Below are 20,829 nucleotides of genomic sequence, written 5' to 3' on the forward strand. Positions count from 1 at the left end.
GTGTACTGTGAAGCTTATATATCATTTTATACTTGCAGAGAATGTCCGTTCAGCAGTTCTTTGTGTTGAGGGGTTGAATTAAAACTTTAAGGCAAAAGAAAGCTTTTTTTTCTTTTTTATTTATTATATTATCTTATTTATTTATTTTTTGGCTGCACTGCATGGCATGTGGGGTCTTTGTTGCCCAACCAGAGATTGAACCTGAACCCCCATGCACTGGAAGTGCAGAGTCTTAACCAGTAGACTACCAGGAAAGTCCTGGAAAACTTTCTATTCATATTTTAACCCAGCAAGGGTATGACCTCCAATGAAATTTGGTTCAGAAATGCTCTAGATAAACTGGTAAGTGACAAGGTACAAGCAGTAGTGTTATGTGACCATAACCAATGTAAAATATAAGATAAATCTATGGCCTGTCTATACACCAGGGATTATGCAGAGATATATCTTTACATTTACATCCACAGCTTTATTCTGTAAATCATACAATCTTTAGAAATTGGTAAGTGAAGGACAAGATAGATTTCTACCTTAAGGTCATCTCATTCGCAGCTGCTTACTATGCATAAAAGACCATTTTATACACATTTCAGGCCTGCAATTCATTGTTATTTTTCCATTACAATAAACACCACACCATTCAAACTGTTCAAGCAACTTAAGAACATGGAGTAATAACATTCTTGACTATCTGTCCCTCAAAATCAACGAACAGAGATAACCTTTGTGAAGGAGCAGGGGAAAGAACACATCTGGAATATTGAATTGTAAAATAGTATTTAATTGTATTTTAAAGTATTGTATTATAAAATAAATTAATATATATTTATAACTTTCTCCAGGTTACTGTGAGTTCTGTTTTAAAAATGACAAGTGAATAATTCAAAAACAAATAACCATTCTTTAAGTAAAATATTTTTACAGGACATTTTAATTGTCCTAAAATGAGAGACAAAATGCTCTTTCACAGAGTTTTTGCTTTTCTGGTATGGCTTTTATTGAACAGAGTCATGATGTATTCTGAGTGCTCGGTAGGTTTTCCATGTGATTCATGACTCACTCAGGGCTGTGATTTTTTTCTTTATAAACCTATAGGGCAAAAAGTTTATTTTGTTTAAGTATTCAAGATAGTATGGAAATAGTTTCTGAAGTACAGGGAGAATATTATACTGTCTACATCTTAAAACGAATGCTAGCTACTTTATGTTCTATGGAGGGAAACTTTTTCAGTTAAGAAAATTTTCACTCTTGTGTTCTAATAATATATAGTTTCTTAGCTAAATCACAAAAGTGACTCAGAGATACCCTGCTTTCAATTACCTCCTAAGAAAGTAAATAAAAGCTCAAAATGATACCTCTTTAATTTTCCAGTGTCAATGGTGATGAACTAAGCATTGGCATTCTGGATATATTTGGCTTTGAAAATTTCAAAAAAAATTCCTTTGAGCAGCTGTGCATTAACATTGCAAATGAACAAATTCAGTTTTATTTCAACCAACACGTGTTCACCTGGGAACAGGTGAGTTGAGATGCTTTGTTATATATAGTATACATGCATGCAGTGTGTGTATTCTGTGGAGAATTGTACTGTGAAGTGGGATCTAAATCATAGATTGAAAGCCTGAAACATTTATTAAAGTCTACAAAAAGATTTCCTTTGCTCCATGCTCCTAGTAAAAACAAAAACAAGCTAAAAAGCTGGTATGCATTTAGTTTGTCTTGATATGTGATGTTGAATGTGCTCCACCAAAAATGGCTGGACTCTTCTCCAAAACTTAGCATATCTGAGCCCTTGCAAACAAAGGAAATTTGGAAATTTAAGTAAGAAGATGTGTCTAGGGATTTCTTTCTGTAGACTGCAAAGCTGAAATTCTGTTTGGAATTTAAATACCCACGTAAAATGCATTAAACTTCAAAATTCAGGTTGCTAAGCAACAGAGCACAAGATAATGGATTTGATGTAAACACCATGAGATGGTAATTTTGTCAGAGTACAATAAGTAATTTATGATTCAGCTTCAAAAATCAGAGTGTTACTTGAACTGCATTTGGCAAAAATGTAATATTAAAATTATTTAGTTAATCAAGCCTAAAAGAAATAGTCATATTTTATATCATTTAGCATGTCATTTTTCCTTTAAGTAATATTATATTGTTGTGTGTTTACTGTTATATGGTTGTGTGTTCAACTTAAAATTGAAGTTTTTGTTTAAATTTGAAATAAACTAGAGGTACATGGATTTTTTTTTTATTCAAAATACTTAGCTTTGTTGCAAATTTACTTTGAAATCACATTTTGAAAACAGTGGTTGCACAGAAAATGTTTAGATTGTGACATTTCATGGGGCTGAGTTTCTCCACTGTTTACCTGAAACTGTCTTAACATTGTTAATTGGCTCTACCCCAATACAAAATAAAAGTTTTTTTTTTTTAATAAAAAGGGCAAGAATTTAAAATTTTGTCTGTATTTGCACAGCTCTCATCCACCCCAGATTCTTGTTTCTCTCACCCTCTCCCTTTCACCGCTTCTCCATGCCTCTCCATTAGTGCCATCCTTTAGCTTAGTTATACAGTGAAATCTTTTGAAGTCTTTAGAAACAAAACCTTCTTGAGCCTGCTTATGTCTGTAGCCATGACCCTCTCTCTTCCCTTCACAATCAAGGTCCATGAAAGCATATTCAACATTCACTGTAATATATTGATTTCTTCCCCACCTGGGTACATTGAGTCCATAGCATCTGACTACTGTGTAGGAATGGCCCTTCTTAATCTCATCAGTCACTAAAATCAGAAACATTTTAGTCTCCACGTTGGTCTTTCTGTATCTTCAACCCTGTTGACAGATTCCTATTTCCCTGCGTTGGGCATCCCTAACACGCTTTCTGTTTCTCTTCCTCTTTGATGATTTCCTTTTTTTACTCTTCCTGCACCAACCCGTACATCAGTGGTTCTTAACCGTGGCTGCATCTTAGAATCACTTGGGTAAAATTCCAGTGCCCAGATCCTGTCCCAGTCTATTTAAGTCAGATGTCTCGGGATGAGACTGAGCTATCACTAGTATTTTAAAGGTTCCCAGTCTAGTCCAACTGAGTACAGCCAAGGTTGAGAATTACTGCCCTAAATGCTAGCTCCCAAAAAGTTCTATCCTTGGTATCTTCTAATATTCACTAGGCAAGAATCTATTTCCAATACTTCAGCTACTCCCTATGTCCTAGAGATGCTGCAGTCCCCATCTGTAACCCCATGCCTCTTTGATCCTCCTCCTGCAAGGACAACTTCCAGAACTTGATCCAGAATTGAATTCATTTTTCCCTCCCACTTATATTCTTTCTCAGAGAATGGCATCTCAAACCACCAGCTTGCTGAAAAAACACAGTGAGACTTATATTCTTTTTTAAGTATTTATTTGACCGAGCCAAGTCTTAGTTGCTGCAGATCTTCTATTTTAGTTGCGGCATTCAAGAACTTTAGTTGTGATATGCAGACTCTCAGTTGCAACATGTGGGATCTAGTTCCCTGACCAGGGGGTGGAACCCAGGCCCCCTGCACTGGGAGTGTGAAGTCTTAACCACTGAACCTCCAGGGAAGTCCCCATTGAGACTTTTCTTATTCCTTCCTCCTTTATGCTCCAGTAAAAACATGTGACATTTGACAGCACAATATTTGGTTTTTGTTTTTGCTCTCTTTCACTAGGCTGAAAGCTCCTTGAGCAATTATGTATTAATTCCTTTTATATCTTCAGAGCCTGACATAGAGCAAATGCTCAATGAATATTTATTAAATCAATATCATCTTGCTTTAATGATTCACAGTGTTCACAGCATCAATGCTAACCAAAAATTGAAATAAGTAAACTTGTGGTGGCAGGGGGTGATTTGGACTTTTTGATAGGAATCTATTCAGGTTACCTGCTTCATGGGATCTGGTACATCTTCATGCATTTCCTGTCTGCTTAATTAATTAATAATGTGTGTTGGTAGGCTTCTGTTAGTCTTCTCTTTGAGGGATTAAGCTTAGAACCTGGTCTTATTGGAACTAGCCTTTAACCCAGTGTATATCTTTCAACAATTATTTGCTTTTCACTTTTAATAGAATGTTAGTTTATGGTTCACTTTGACTGATAGCCTTGAATTTCATTTATCATCCTAATGCTTTTAATTCTTTTGTGTTTGGGCTTGCACAAATGAAACTCCTGTTACATGACTTTTAAAAAAATATCCTTGAGAGATTTTCAAGACAAAATCAATTCAAAATTGCTCCAGCAAATTAAAAATGCGACTAAAATCCAGGATTATGCAAAGCATTTTGAGGAATTAAGGCCATTCCCAATCCTTTCAAGTGCCATCATGGGGTAAGGACCCCAGAATCCCTACTTCATGATCTTATGGACCAAACACTGGCAGCTGAGTGACCCGGTCAGTGAATTTGTGATCTGGTGGACACAGGAGTAGTCAGGGATTCTGTTGATTTTAACATGTGGGTGCACCTGATTGGGTTTTTTTTTTTTTTCCTTTTCCTTTCATTCTGTCACTTCCCTGTGAAGGCAAAATTTATAACTGAGAAATGCTTACGTAGCTGTGTATTGGTTACCACAGATAAAGAGAGCATTTCTACTAAGGGAGGCAGCTTTTTGTAATAGCCCTCACAGTGAGTCTCCATGGTAATTTGTAGCCAAGATTTTGCTTCTTTGGGGTTTGTTTTTGCTTATTTTCCAATTTTCTTCCATGTGGAAGGGAGCTCAACAGTAGGCAAAGAGTGATAGAAAGCTTGAAGTTCTCTTCAAGTCAGAATCAGACTGGTGTTGTAGTGATGGGTTTTGTTCGTTTAATTGTGCACTGTGGTATAATCATTGTGGTACAGACAAGAAGAAATGATGTCTGTTTCCTAGAAGTTTACAATTCAAATGAAAGAGAATGAATATCAACCATGGATTAGTCCCCCATGGGCATGAGTTTGGATTGGAATAAATGCCATTGTTCTTTAGACTCAATTCTTGTGTGATGCTCCAAAGCATTGTTCTAGAATCCTGAAGATCCACTGTACTTCCTCATATGCCTATTGATGGGGATAAGCTTTCTGATCCATTAGCACATTTTTCTATTAACCAAACTAGAGTTGGTTTTTAAAGTGAGCTATTAATAGTTGTTTCTCTAAAGGATAGGTTTCTATATATAATATGCATATGTGATTCATATATGTACCCATGGGTTTAAAATTAAAAGTCAGAAGTCATTTTATAAGCAGGAAGCTATTTACAGCACATAATGGAAGCAATAAATGCAATAAGTGACTTATCTCAGAGTGTGATGTGTATGAATTTTATCTCCAGCTGTTCATATTCTAAAGTTTAAAGCTTTTGAGGATTTGGATGTGGGCTCCAACACATAATTGTGGCAACTGCAAAGAACAAAAATTCATTAATTATATAGTATCTACATTTTCCACTTTTTTTAGCATCATAAAGTAAAAAGAATCAATCAGCCGATAAAAAATAGACCCCTTATACGTTTCAAATTGTTTTGCTTGCAAAGTGTGAATTTTTATTTTATATCCGGCTTTTCCCCCTGTCACACCACTTGTGTTTAGTGGTAGTGGCATTTGTGTTCTGTGTGGTCTCCAAGGGATAAAGGCCGTTTTATAGGCATTTTCCTTATCGGCATTGACAGCCTGTTCACTGAAGAAACCCTTGGTATACAACAAATCTTCCTTTATAAATGGTTGGCCAAATTTTCGGCTGCTGTTTGAGATCACACCAGATGTTCCTTAAACTTCTCACCTACTGAGTATGGAACACACGCGCATGCACGCGCACACACACACACACACATGTCACTCAGTCGTGTCCAACTCTTTGCTACCCCATGGACTGTAGCCCGCCAGGCTCCTCTGTCCATGGCATCCTCTCGGGCAAGAATACTGGAGTGGGTTGCCTTTCCCTTCTCCAGGGGATCTTTCCGAGGGATCGAACCCAGGTCTCCTGCATTGCAGGAAGATTCTTTACCGTCTGAGCCACTAGGGAAGCCCTAAGTATGGAAGCTGGTACCTAAATGAGTGGATGCACGTGGCGCATCCCTGAAGCCTCTCCTGGCTGTGAGCAAAATGCCTTTTCCCTCTGGCTCTCGCAGGCTGCTTTCTGGACTCCTGGTCCTTCCCACCCCTCACGCATGATGCACACTGTTTCTCTTCCATCAAGGAAGTGGGTCAGCACCCTGCATCAAGGAAGTGGGTCACGCCCTGTGATGTGGGTATGTGTGGTACTTATTTTGATAATATTTTTAAAATATTTTAATTATGATTAAAAATATTGTTGAATGAGATAGACAGTTAGGAGCATAAATCTGTATACAGCTACTATAGTTTTCTACATGTGAGGGTAGAGCACAATATTGACAAACTGAAAAACATTTTTTGGTGAAGACTGAAACATGACAGTAAAGGATAAATTGTTTAAGGTGAAAGAGATCCTGGTGTATAGAAAATTACATGTCTGAATTCCTAAATCAAATGTCTCCTTATCCTAAACCAGTGCCTGTCAATGAAATATAAATTTGTTAAAGCCTTTATGGCTTTTAAACACTTTTCAAGGATAGGTACCATATAAAAAGAGTGACTAGATGAAACTTCAGTTCAGTTCAGTTCAGTCACTCAGTTGTGTGCGACTCTTTAGGACCTCATGAATCGCAGCACGCCAGGCCTCCCTGTCCATCACCAACTCCCGGAGTTCACTCAAACTCACGTCCATTGAGTTGGTGATGCCATCCAGCCATCTCATCCTCTGTCGTCCCCTTCTCCTCTTGCCCCCAATCCCTTCCAGCATCAGAGTCTTTTCCAATGAGTCAACTCTTCACATCAGGTGGCCAAAGTACTGGAGTTTCAGCTTTAGCATCATTCCTTCCAAAGAAATCCCAGGGCTGATCTCCTTTAGAATGGACTGGTTGGATCTCCTTGCAGTCCAGGGGACTCTCAAGAGTCTTCTCCAACACCACACTTCAAAAGCAGCAATTCTTCTGCGCTCAACTTTCTTCACAGTCCAACTCTCACATCCACACATGACCACTGGAAAAACCATAGCATTGACTAGACGGACCTTTGTTGGCAAAGTAATGTCTCTGCTTTTCAATAGGTTATCTAGGTTGGTCATAACTTTACTTCCAAGGAGTAAGCATCTTTTAATTTCATGGCTGCAATCACCATCTGCAGTGATTTTGGAGCCCCCCAAAATAAAGTCTGACTTTGTTTCCACTGTTTCCCTATCTATTTCCCATGAAGTGATGGGACCAGATGCCATGATCTTCGTTTTCTGAATGTTGAGCTTTAAGCCAACTTTTTCACTCTCCTCTTTCACTTTCATCAAGAAGCTTTTTAGTTCCTCTTCACTTTCTGCCATAAGGGTGGTGTCATCTGCATATCTGAGGTTATTGATATTTCTCCTGGCAATCTTGATTCCAGCTTGTGCTTCTTCCAGCCCAGCGTTTCTGATGATGTACTCTGCATAGAAGTTAAATAAGCAGGGTGACAACATACAGCCTTGACATACTCCTTTTCCTATTTGGAACCAGTCTGTTGTTCCATGTCCAGTTCTAACTGTTGCTTCCTGACTTGCATACAGATTTCTCAAGAGGCAGGTCAGGTGGTCTGGTATTCCCATCTCTTTCAGAACTTTCCACAGTTTATTGTGATCCACATAGTCAAAGGCTTTGGCATAGTCAATAAAGCATAAATTTCAAAATATATTGTACAGCTCTTTTTTCAGAAAAAAAAAAAAAGGAGCCATTCTATGGAACATCATTTAAATCTCCTTTCTACAAAATTCATCATGTGTGTGTTAGTCTCTCAGTTGTGTCTGACTCTTTGCAACCCCATACACTGTAGCCTGGCTCCTCTGTCCATGGAATTTTCAAGGCAGGCATACTGGAGTGGCATGCCATTCCCTTCTCTAGGGGATCTTTTGACCCAGGGATCAAACCCTGGTCTCCTGCATTGCAGGCAGATTCTTTACTGTCTGACCTACCAGGGAAATATATGTAAAATATAATATATATATTTTATTAGGAATTATCCAAAATATTGCCTCATTAGGTTACTTGTCAAATTCTGAATTAAAGACTTATGTCATCTCAAATTAATGATGATCAATATTCCCTTTGGCTTGCTATAATCATTAATGTAAAAATGAGCAGGACCATTGATATCAGCTTTGAATAGAAAATACTGAAAGAAATATATTTCCAATCACAAATTTTATTTAGATTTTTACAGCATGCATATTTGCCACTTTGCTTTCTTTATTTTTAGTTTTTTAAAAAGTTATTTCAGTAAAATATTATAACTAAAAATAATATGTATATATAGAAAGAGAGCAAATGATAAAGCAAACGCAGTAAAAGGCTAGAAAAGGATACATAGAAGTTCTTTGTACCATTCTTGCCACTTTTCTGTTAGTTTGAAATTAGTTCAGCATAAAAAGTGGCAAAATTTCTTTTTTCACTTTAATAAATGTACTTAATTCACCTCGAGTACTGATAACATGCAAAATCACAGATTTTCAACGTATAAGGGTTTTCATTCTCTCTTAGAATGAATAACTTCTCAATGGTTTCTTTCCACATGGGCAACATTTTCATGAATATGTACACTTATATGAGCAGTTGGTGAGTAAGAATTCTTTTACTAAAAGACAGATGTCAGGGAATAAATGTATATGTGTGGCCTCTTTCCCCCTGCAAATGTTCTGTCAACAACACATTCATTTATCTATTAAGTTTTACAACACATTCAGGCAGTGTCAACATTTTGAAATGTTAAAACCAGAAGAAACCTAAGTAGATCATTTATACAGTTCATAGATACAAATGACTCCCTGCGACTTGACCAGTGTTACAGGCTGATTAAACAAAGCCAGGACTGAATCCAGATGTCTGATACCCACCCAAGCATCTTCTCATTAACAAATAAAGTTGAAAAGAACCAGGAACCGAACAAAGTATTCTCTCATACAGAAGAAAACATGCTCCATCTCATTGAAAGAAAGGAAGAAGGAAGAAGGGAGAGAGGAAGGAAGGGAGGAAAAAGAGAGAGAGAGAAAGAGTATTTTCAGATGAAAGGCCAAGGAGAGTCAACCTACATCAGGAAGGAAGGACAGTGAAGAAGATGGTAGTACTGAGGCAGGTGGCAGCCGCAGCAACAGAGACTGTGACAGCGGGACATCGTAGAGACTCCCGAACAGGAAGGATACAGATCTCGTAGAAGCAACAACTGGAAAAGAGAATATAGAAAAAACAGAGGAGCCCGAGGGTGTAACTTAAAGGTTGAAATGGAAAGGCAGAGAGCATTCTTCCTGTACCCTAAGGGCCTGGATGTCTCAGTGGCAGAGAATCCTGCAGTGCAGGAGCCGCAGGAGATGTGGCTTCAATCCCTGGGTCAGGAAGACCCCCTGGAGGAGGACACGGCTACCCACCCCATGTCTCTATTCTTGCCTGAAGAATCCCATGGACAGAGAAGCCTGGCAGGCTACAGTCCATAGGGTTGCAAAGAGTTGGACACAACTGAAGCGACCTAGCACGCATGCAGAGGACAGGACTGCTACCTTTTTCATCTTTATTTCTACCTTCCCTGGTCCCACGTACCCCTAAATATACATGGCTCTATCTATTAACGGTAGCCACCCCTCTACGCTGCTGTGTGAGTCTGAGGACAGTGTAGGAATCTTGAGTCTCTCCTGGGGTGACATTTTGACCCAAAATATTTAAGCTTGCGGTGTAGGCCGTAGCTGTGGATGCATCTTCCATAGCCTTTCTACTCTGTCTGTCCACACCTCACACTCAAAATTCATTGCAAAACAAGGAAATCTTATCTCAGGCATGAAGTTTTCTAACACAACTTCTCACTTCCTTTCTCCTTGATATGTATTTAGAATGATCCCTTTTTCAAAAGGAATTTGGGGCACCTGAACAGAGTAGGGATTTTATATGCTGAACAGCTCAGCTTTACTGTAGTTAATAACTCCGCTGGGGACTTCCCTGGTGGTCCAGTGGCTAAGACTCTGTCCTGTCTGTGCAGGGGACCTGGGTTCAATACCTAGTTGGGGAACTAGATCCCACATGCCACAATTAAGACCCAGCACAGCCAAATAAATAAATAAACATCAAAAAAAACCCCTCTAGTCATCCTCTTTGAAGGTATTTTTAATATACAGGGCATAACAGAGGACTTTCTGAGTAGTTATATGGGCTACATATTTCCACATATACTTAAAAACACCAATGTTTAGAGACCATAACAGCTATAAGAATACATAACATGTTGTTTTAGGCATAATCATTTTACTAAGAGCGCTTTGTAAATCCTAACAGCATTTTTTTCCTGCATCATGCTGGAGATACTAACCAGTGTCTTAAAAGTCTCAGTCCATTGTTTTCCAAGTTCCTCATCTCTGCTCTGTGTAACCTGCCACCAAAGCAGTCAGTGGATTTTGACACAAGCAAATAGAAGTGAAAAATGCATTGGTTTAGACCTTAACCTTGCAAGCTTTCGGCAGAAAACATACAAAGCCTCTTTGAACTTTGCAGTTGCCATTTAAGCTATAATCTGCTGTCAGCATAATGTGCCTGACAGTCAAGTAATTCTAGGTCTGTGTACATCTCTCAAGGTTACCTTCCAATGAAAAAGCTGTGAAACTTCATTTCACAGTTTCCATTTTTTGTAAGTTTCCATTTTTTCGTACTGGGAAAACTGGACGTCTTTCAGGTGATCTACCTCTCAGAGCAGTGGGTTCTGCCTCATTTTTATGTATTAAGGTTTTGTTGTATTTAACAATACATGTTTATTTTTTTCCTGGTGACACTCGAACTGTGATTTTAATTTTATAAGGCTCTAAAAGCAGTGGTTAGAAGATTTGCATATTAAATGCCCCACCTGCCATGGGCTAAATTCTTCCACCAAGATCCCAGATAAATTCTCTTTCTCAGAACCCCTTGTAGTACACTGTACATCAGTTCAGTTCAGTTCAGTCGCTCAGTCGTGTCCGACTCTTTGTGACCCCATGAATCACAGCACTCCAGGCCTCCCTGTCCATCACCAACTAACTCCCAAAGTCTACCCAAACTCATGTCCATTGAGTCAGTGATGCCATCCAGCCATCTCATCCTTTGTTGTCTCCTTCTCCTCCTGCCCCCAATCCCTCCCAGCATCAGAGTCTTTTCCAATGAGTCAACTCTTCGCATGAGGTGGCCAAAGTACTAGAGTTTCAGCTTCAGCATCAGTCCTTCCAATGAACACCCAGGACTGATCTCCTTCAGGATGGACTGGTTGGATCTCCTTGCAGTCCAGGGGACTCTCAAGAGTCTTCTCCAACACCACAGTTCAAAAGCATCAATTCTTCGGCGCTCAGCTTTCTTCACAGTCCAACTCTCACATCCATACGTGACCACAGGAAAAACCACAGCCTTAACTAGACGGACCTTTGTTGGCAAAGTAATGTCTCTGCTTTTGAATATGCTATCTAGGTTGGTCATAACTTTCCTTCCAAGGAGTAAGCATCTTTTAATTTCATGGCTGCAGTCACCATCTGCAGTGATTTTGGAGCCCCCCAAAATAAAGTCTGACACTGTTTCCACTATTTCCCCATCTATTTCCCATGAAGTGATGGGACCAGATGCCATGATCTTAGTTTTCTGAATGTTGAGCTTTAAGCCAACTTTTTCACTCTGTACATAGCACTTATATAACCTGTGTTACCTTGCATTTTAGGTAGTTATTTACTAATCACTCAGTTTATCTTAAATCCACTGGGACTTCATTTTAAATATCTCTTTATCATCCATCACAGTGCTTTATTATAAAGTGTTCAATGAAAATATTTATATTCAAGAATATATTATTGAGTAATATATTCAATATATTATTGAATATATTGAATAAATATATATATATATTCAAGAATATATTAAAATAGTAATGAAAATAGCATGTGACTTGAGTTTGTGAATGGAGAACGTTCTGCCCCAGACAGTGATTATCTGTTATGCTTCCCCAGCAATAGCTGCTTTAGAACCTGAGACCTGGTATGTACCTTCCATGTAAGTGTCTCTAAGGGTCGGAGGTCAGAGGTCGTCTCTTAACAGACTGCAGCACTGGGGGTGGGGAAGGACGAAGAGTGAAGGCAAAAGTCACAGAAGCAGAGCTGCAGCATGCTTCTTCCCGTCCCTTTTGTAAACTAGATTATCGGCATCTATGTTGTGCTGGTACTACCATCTTCCAGTAGTTATTGTTTATTGTTTTTATTTTATGCATTTGACATTACAGTATGCTGCTAAGTCGCTTCAGTCGTGTCCGACTCTGTGCGACCCCATAGATGGCAGCCCACCAGGCTCCCCTGTCCCTAGGATTCTCCAGGCAGGAACAGGAGTGGGTTGCCATTTCCTTCTCCAATGCATGAAAGTGAAAAGTGAAAGTGAAGTCGCTCAGTCGTCTCCGACTCTCAGCGACCCCATGGACTGCAGCCTACCAGGCTCCTCTGTCCATGGGATTTTCCAAGCAAGAGTACTGGAGTGGGGTGCCATTGCCTTCTCCGGACATTACAGTATACGCAACCACAAATGGTTACTAGTGTACCAGGTATTTTTACTTTGTTAGATGGAGATTGTTACTTCTATTTAGTAGATGAAAAAATGGATGTCTAAGAGGAAGAAAACTCCGAAGGACAGGTGGCTAGTTAAGTGGCAGAGCCCAGATGGGAACCTGCATGTTGTTGGTTCTTCATCCATCAGTGGCTCCTGTGACCCACAGTTGTTCATCCCAAATAATGCAACTGTCATCATGATTGAAAAGTGATGTTCTTGAGAGATTGCTGAAGTTAGATAAAAGGCTGAAATTGGGGGAAATGTGACCCTAAGATATACCTAATTAATATTCTGTCAATTCTTGAGGACTTCCCTGGTGGTTCAGCGTTTGGGACTTTGCCTTCCAATGCAAGAGGTGCCAGTTCCATTCCTGATCAGGGAGCCCAGATCCCATGTGCTTCACAGCCAAAAAACCAAAACATAAAAGCAAGCAATATTGTAGCAAATTCAATAAAGACTTTAAGAAACAGTTCACGTCAAAAAAAAATTAACAGAAGAAATTATGTAACATAATTTTATTACAGCTCACTAGCAACATAGTCCCCCATGTCTGGAAAGCTTGAGATTCTAATAGAGGGAATTCTAATACATGGAATAGAAACTTTTTATGGCTACCCTGAATATCAACAGTGCTGACTTTAATGAATTAGCACATCTGGAGAGAGAGAAATAAAATGATACCCTCAGTTTAAGGGCAAGGTCATAGGGAGCAATTTTTTATATGTAGAGCAGAATTTTAGGTAATTTCTGCCAGTTTACATATTGTTCACAAAATTTTAAGTATTTCTATGCCTGTCATGTCCCATTATAGAATGAATACCTAAATGAAGATATTGATGCTAGAGTTATTGAATATGAAGATAACCGGCCTCTCCTAGACATGTTTCTGCAGAAGCCAATGGGTTTACTGTCCCTCCTTGATGAAGAAAGTAGATTTCCCAAGGCCACAGACCAAACTCTTATAGGTGGGTTTTAAATTCAGTATGTCCAAATAGTTTTCAGGTAATGCAGTCATGTAATTATGAATGTTTTTTTATTTTTATTTTTAAAGTTAGTAGAATATTGCTGTGACAAAGACTGGACATGTAACTTTAAAGAAGAGGCTTTTGATCTAATACCTGGACCAGTGAATGTTTATAATAGGGTGAAATATTTAGTGATAAACAAATTTCCATATTCAACTTCACCTTATATTATGGTAGAGCCCTGACTATAGGATTTTATGTTAGAAATGACCCTAGAGATCATCCAGCCCAAAGTTAGAAATGGAAGGGCAGGGCGAAAGGACAGCTCTCAAAATGGAAAAGAGATAGATGGAAAAGAAAATAACCCCAAAGTTGTGGGGAAATCATTTCATACTAGTCACTTGATTTTGATGTTAAAATGTACCTTCCATGACATGAAATAACAGAGATCTTGTGTTGGTAAAATTATTGTAGAACTTCCTTTATGATCCTATTGTGTTTCCTTTGTAATCAATAATAACCTATAGCTCCTCTTAGAGAAAAGAGAGACAAAATACCAAATGTCTAGGCTCATGGTTTCACATCCAGTTGTGTTTCACAAAGCTCTCTGGACAATCTCAAGTACTTGGTTTTTTCTTTCCTCTGTTCTTAGAGTGTGGTCTCTAGACCGGGGACATCAGCATCCCCCTTGGGAACTTGCTAGAAATGTTAATTCTTGGATCCCACTCCAAGACCTATTGAGTCAGAAGCTCTGGAGGTGGGACCCAGCAGTCTATTTTAACAAACCCTCCAGGTGATTCTGATGCTTGGCAAGGTTTGAGTACTGCTGCTCTGCAGTAGCGGAGAAGGCAATGGCACCCCACTCCAGTACTCTTGCCTGGAAAATCCATGGACGGAGGAGCCCGGTGGGCTGCAGTCCATAGTGTCGCTAAGAGTCGGAGACGACTGAGCGACTTCACTTTCACTTTTCACTTTCATGCATTGGAGAAGGAAATGGCAGCCCACTCCAGTGTTCTTGCCTGGAGAATCCCAGGGATGGCGGAGCCTGGTGGGCTGCCGTCTATGGGGTCGCACAGGGTCAGACATGACTGAAGCAACTTAGCAGCAGCAGCAGCAGCTGTGCAATAGTACCATTCCATTACTGTAATCGTAATGGAATGGTAAAATTCATGATCTCGAGTTTTACCTTACCATTTATATTACAAATCTACATGTAGTAGTTATATCGAATTTTCAGTTTTTTCACGGCACATTTTCCATTTTATGGTGAAAGAGAAGATTCTATCAATCAGTATTTTTTGAGACATTCCAACATGCTTAATCTTGGAGTTAAATTTTTTTCTACAGAAAAATTTGAAGGTAATCTGAAATCACAATACTTCTGGAGACCTAAAAGAATGGAGCTTAGTTTTGGAATTCACCATTATGCAGGAAAGGTAAGAACTCTGAAGCACTATAACTGAGGTTCTCTTTAGTCTTTTGTTGAATAATAAAGCTATGAAAATTTTGGCCCCAAGTATTTACAGATAGTTATAATGAGATAAAGAATCCATCTTTCTGATCCTAAGATCTGGCTTGGGCTGCAGTTGGCTGGCAGTTTTCCCTTCTTTTAATGATAACTGGGAACCTTTTATATAAATTGCCTTCTTCAGACTTGAGATGCTTCTCTGTCCACTGCAGCCTTTGTCTCTCCTCCTTCCCAACAAGAGAAGGTACCAGGCAGAAGGTATGGCCAGATAACTGAGCTGATTAATTAGATAGGATTAGCTTATGGACTGGCATGCAGTTAGAGGAAGCAATGTTTATGCACTGACGGATACACTTTCCTATACCAGAGCAAACCTCAGATATGTTGTCCTGCGCCCAGAAGACGGTTTCCATTCCTTCTGTAGAGAATAACAGATCTTTCACTCACAATGATGTTATAAATATTGGAGGACTAAGAAGATATTCAAATCAAGAAGGGGAATTCATAGAAATACATAAACAAATAGAATAACGGCTAGAACCCTAAGAATTCTAGTCTAATAGAACTTCTGTGTCAGTCAACGTTCCAGACTTTTGTCATTGAAAGCAAAATCTACCTTAAATATTTTAGTTATAACCTTTCTCATGATTTTCAGCACACGATTTTATAAATAAGTCTCCTTTAAAACAATCATTAAAGATTTCCTATGATTTTATCCAGTTGTTTTTAACTATATTAGTCTTCTGGGCTGCCATAACAAAAATACCTCTGGCTGGGTGTCCTAAACAATAGAAATTGTATTTGCTCACAGTTCTGGAGACTAGAAGTCCAAGATCAAGGGGCCAGCAGATCTGGTATCTTGTGAGGCCTCTCTTCCTGGTTTGCAGGTGGCTGCCTTCTCTCTATGTTCCATATAGCCTTTTCTCTACGTACATGTAAGGAAGAGAAAGAGATCTCCTGTGTAGATATCTTCCTTTTATCATAAGAACACCAGTCCTGTGGGCTTAGGGCATCACCTTTAAACCTCTTTTAACCCTCATTACCTTCTAAAGACCTTGTATCCAAATATAGTCATATTGGGGGTTAGATTTGCAACATACTAATTTTGGAGGGATGAAATTCGCCCCATAAAAACAACCACATTGAACCACCCTACCAAAATCTTGGGGTTACATTGATCTTTAAAAATCTTAACATTATTTAGAAGTGCCAGAAACACTAAACACCCACAGTATATGTAGTCCCTGCTACTGTGGAGCAAATTCTATAAAGGCCTTTTCACTGCAGGCAAATCAATTATCATAGAAATGAGAATACCTTTCTGGCCCCAACCCTCCAAATAGAGGTGGGAAACACACAACATTTCCACTATAATAAGTGGGAGGAATCAACCCTTTTTGATCATTTCCACCCAAATAAAATCAGTGAGGCACAAATTTGTCTCTGAAAAGAGATAGTGTAAACCTGAAGAGGTTCACATTTCTGAAGTTGTAAAGGATTACCATTATAAATCTTTGTGTAGCTGTCACTCAGCACTGAGTAAGCTGTCTATATGTATCTATTAATGTGGGCTTCCCAAGTGGCTCAGATGGTAAAGAGACCGCCTGCAATGCAGGAGACCCGAGTTCAATCCCTGGGTTGGGAAGATCCCCTGGAGAAGGGAATGGCAACCCACTCCAGTATTCTGGCCTGGAGAATCCCATGGACAGAGGAGCCTGGCAGGCTACCGTCCATGCGGTCACAAAGCGTCGGACACAACTTGAGTGACTAACACTTTACACTTTCACATCTATTGATAATGATAATGATGATGGTAGTGAGGACAAGGGTGATAACATTGATTGTGACAGTGTTTGTAATGTACTTTATCAACAGGTCATCTATAATGCAAGTGGGTTCTTGGCTAAAAATAGAGACACTCTTCCCACTGATATTGTGCTCCTTTTGAGGTCATCAGAAAACAGTGTAATTCAACAACTAGTCACCCATCCTCTGACAAGAACAGGTAAGCTGAGGCAATTTCCTTCCCTTTTTTTGTATGTGTGGGTTGGGTTTTAGTTTTATAAGAAGCTAGGTTTCCAGTAAAGTGTTTGAAGCACTCACCAGAAAGTTTGGTGGTGTTTGAGCTTCTCATTAGAAGAGTACAGTCACCCCCAGAGAGTTTAGAATTATCTGCTGTGTCAGGAGTGGGCAGCATGGGATGATGCTTCGAGATTCCACAAGTTTAGTGAGTTCTGCCTTATTGATTAAAAAGTCACATGCTTTTGTTCCAACCAACTATATAATCTTTGCATTTGCTTTTAAGTACAAAAAGTGTAATTCGGTTTGTTTTTCTTTATTGGAGTTTAACATTATTCTCTGCACTTCATTTTTTATAGTTTGAGTTCTAGTTGAGATATAATTCAACTATGGTTTATAGTTGAGGCATAACTGACATAGAATAAGCAGCACATACTTAGTAAAATTTGATGAGGCCTTGACATACATAGACTCCTGTAAAACCATCACCACAGGTAATAGTGAACAAGTTCATTATCCCCAAATGCTGTTTCCTCTTGAATCTTTATTGTCCTTCATTCCAGTCCTTCATGCCCCTATCCAATTGTTTCAGCATCATTTGTTAAAAAGATTATTCTTTTCCCTAATGCATTGCTTGGGCATCCTTGGAGAGATAGAGAAGGAAAGAGAGACTGTTTATTTCTGGGCTGTATTGTGTATCACTGATATTTGTCTGTCTTTATGCCATTAATACACCTCTTGATTGCTGTAGCTTTATTAAAATTTTTGAAATCAGGTAATATAAGTCACCCAGCTTTGTTCTTCTTTTCCAGAGTTGTTCAGGTGTGATTATAATTCCTTTGCCTTTCCATGTAAATTTAAAATGGAGTTTGTCAATTTCTACCCAAAATGCTGGTGAAGCTTTGATTGGATTGCCCTGAAGCCATAGATGAGTTTGGGGATATCTGCTATCTTCATAATATTGAGTCCTCCAATCAGGGAGCACAATATGCTTATTTTTCAAGTCTTCCTTAATTTCTGTCAGCAACATTTTGTAGTTGTCAGTGTACAAGTCTTGCATGTTTTCTGTCAAATTATCTGCTATTATATCACATTCTATGCTCTAATAAATGGTGCTTTTTAGTTCAAATTTTGTATGTTCCTAGTATATGGAAATTGGGGGCAGGAGGAGAAGGGAACGACAGAGGATGAGATGGCTGGATGGCATCACTGACTCGATGGACGTGAGTCTGAGTGAACCTCGGGAGTTGGTGATGGACAGGGAGACCTGGCGTGCTGCGATTCATGGGGTTGCAAGGAGTCGGACACGACTGAGTGACTGAACTAAACTGAGTATATGGAAATCCATTTGATTTTTGTGTATTGATCTTTTGCCCTGCAGTGTTGCTAAACTCATGTTAGAGTAGCTTTTTTTGTAAATTTCATAGGTTCTCTACATAGATGGTGATGTCATCTGGGACTAAAGTGTTTGCCCTTTCTTTTTCATTCTTTTTATGTTGTGTTTCTTCATATTGCCTGGTTCCACTGCCCAGCATCACAGATGCAATGTTGAATACAAGTAGTAAAAGTGAACATTCTTGGCTTATTCCTGATCTTGGAGGAAGCCATCAGATTTTACCCACTAACTATGATATGTTAGCTATATGTTTTTCATAAATGACCTTAATCAGGAGGAAGTTGCTTTCTGTTTCTAGTTTGCTAAGTTTTTATCAAGCATGCATGTTTGAATTTTGTCAAATGCATTTTCTGCATCTACTGAGATGATTATTTGTTTTTACTTTGTTTTGTTTTTGAAATTTATAAAAATGGTGAGTTGCATATATTGGGTTTTGAACATTACACTAACTTTAATTCCTGGGAAAATCTTGACATGGTCATGATGCATTTGACTATGTATTGCCAGATTCAATTTGCTAACCTTTTGTTAAGAATTTTTGCATCTATGTTCATGAAGAATATTGGACTGTAGTTTTCTTATAATGTTTTTTCTGATTTTGGAATCAGAGTAATGCTGGTCTCATAGAATGAATTGAGAAATAATGCTTCCTCTTCAATTTTCAGGAAAAATAGGGTGAATATTAGTGAGTTGCTCAGTTGTGTCTGACTCTTTGCAAACTCATGGACTATACAGTCCATGGAATTCTCCAGGCCAGCATACTGGAGTAGGTAGCCTTTCTCTTCTCCAGGGCATCTTCCCAACCCAGGAATCAAACCCTGGTCTCCCGCATTGCAGACAGATTCTTTACCAGCTGAGCCACAAGGGAAGCCCAGGAATACTGGAGTGGGTAGCCTATCCCTTCTCCAGCGGAACTTCCCAACTCAGGAATCGAACCGGGTCTCCTGCACTGCAGGCAGATTCTTTACCAACTGAGCTATGAGGGAAGCCCCCAGGGTGAATATTATTTGTTTCTAAATGACTTTGTAGAATTCATCAGGGATGTCATCTGAACCCGAAGGGTTTTTGTGTGTATGTACATGACAGGGCTTTTAACTGCAGATTCAGTCTTTTGATAAATACAAAGCTATTCAAGTTATTTTAATTTTGAATTAGCTTTAGAGTAGTTTTATCTTTTAAGAAAAATTTCTGTTTAATCTGTGCTGTCAAATTTATTGACATAAAGTTGATAATAATCTCTTATTATCCTTTTGATATTTGTAGATCATGAGGTTATATCTGTTCTCTCATTCCTGATATAAATAACTTGTGTCCTCTCTCATTTTATTTTTGATAGATTTTCTAGAGATTTACCAATTTTATTGATATTCTTGAAGAACCAACTTACAGTTTCATTGATTTTACCTATTGAATTTTTCATTTTATTTTATTGATTTCTTTTTTTTTTTTTTTTTGCTTTTGTCTTATTGTTTTCTTCTTTTTCCTTTGGGGTTTATTTTGTCTTCAAATTTCTAATGTGAAAACTTACGTCATTGATTTAAGAAAATGTCTTCTTTTCAAATATAAGGCTTTTTAAAAATATATTTATTTTAATTGGAGGCTAATTACTTTACAATATTGTAGTGGTTTTTGCGATACACTGACATGAATCAGCCATGGGTGTACATGGGTCCCCCATCCTGAACCCCCCTCAAATATAGATTTTTAAAAGCAATTAATCTATCCTAATTAATGTGCTCTTCTCACTTTGTATATTCATCATGCTTCCAAGAAATCTCTAAGTAGGTGGTCATTTTTTCCCCAAGTAAATTTTCTTTTCCAAAACTTTCCCTGGTAATCGTAAACAAAAACAAAACAAAAAAAACCCACTAAGCATAATTCCCAAAGCTGCCCCTCTGACAATGCTTGGTCCACTCACCTGTGTCCAGAAGAGTCTCATTTCAAGAGTCACCTGTGCAGAGACAGTTTCAGCCCAGCAGAAAAGCCACGCTGTCACCCCAGAGCTTTTCCTGAAGTGATGAGGGGAGGGGAATGAGACCAGAGCAGTGACACAGCCAGCCACAGCCCAGGCAGGGTTCCTTCCTGCACCCTTAGCTCAGAGCCAACCTTCCACAGCCACCAAAAGACAAAAAAAAAGGGGAAAAATTTGCCAAAACACAGCCTGTACTTATCGCCTAAAAGGACAAAATTAACAGTCTTCCTGAAGTGACACTGAATTCTGGAGATATTTCAGACACTTCTCCTAGGATGATACACTCATGGATCGTAGGTTGGTTGGTGTACTGTGCTTGGTGGGGGCAGTGGGAAGGGTGCGGAAGGAGTGAAAAACAGCTAACATTTCTAGGCACCCACCTCACACCA

At 38.8% G+C, this 20,829-nt stretch overlaps 1 protein-coding gene across 5 annotated transcripts in view; it reads left to right on the forward strand.

Annotated features, from left to right (window-relative positions):
- MYO3A (myosin IIIA) overlaps positions 1-20,829 on the forward strand; it is a 169,853-nt gene that overhangs the window by 106,276 nt on the left and 42,748 nt on the right. For all 5 annotated transcript variants that reach the window (XM_059892920.1, XM_059892919.1, XM_025000993.2 and 2 more), the window contains exons 20-23: positions 1,372-1,519; positions 13,432-13,585; positions 14,933-15,021; positions 16,929-17,058. In XM_059892920.1, coding sequence (XP_059748903.1) covers positions 1,372-1,519; positions 13,432-13,585; positions 14,933-15,021; positions 16,929-17,058 — 521 coding nt within the window. The remainder of the gene's footprint in view (positions 1-1,371; positions 1,520-13,431; positions 13,586-14,932; positions 15,022-16,928; positions 17,059-20,829) is intronic.

The sequence above is a fragment of the Bos taurus genome, chromosome 13, assembly GCF_002263795.3.
Source record: "Bos taurus isolate L1 Dominette 01449 registration number 42190680 breed Hereford chromosome 13, ARS-UCD2.0, whole genome shotgun sequence".
Classification (NCBI taxonomy): Eukaryota; Metazoa; Chordata; class Mammalia; order Artiodactyla; family Bovidae; genus Bos; species Bos taurus.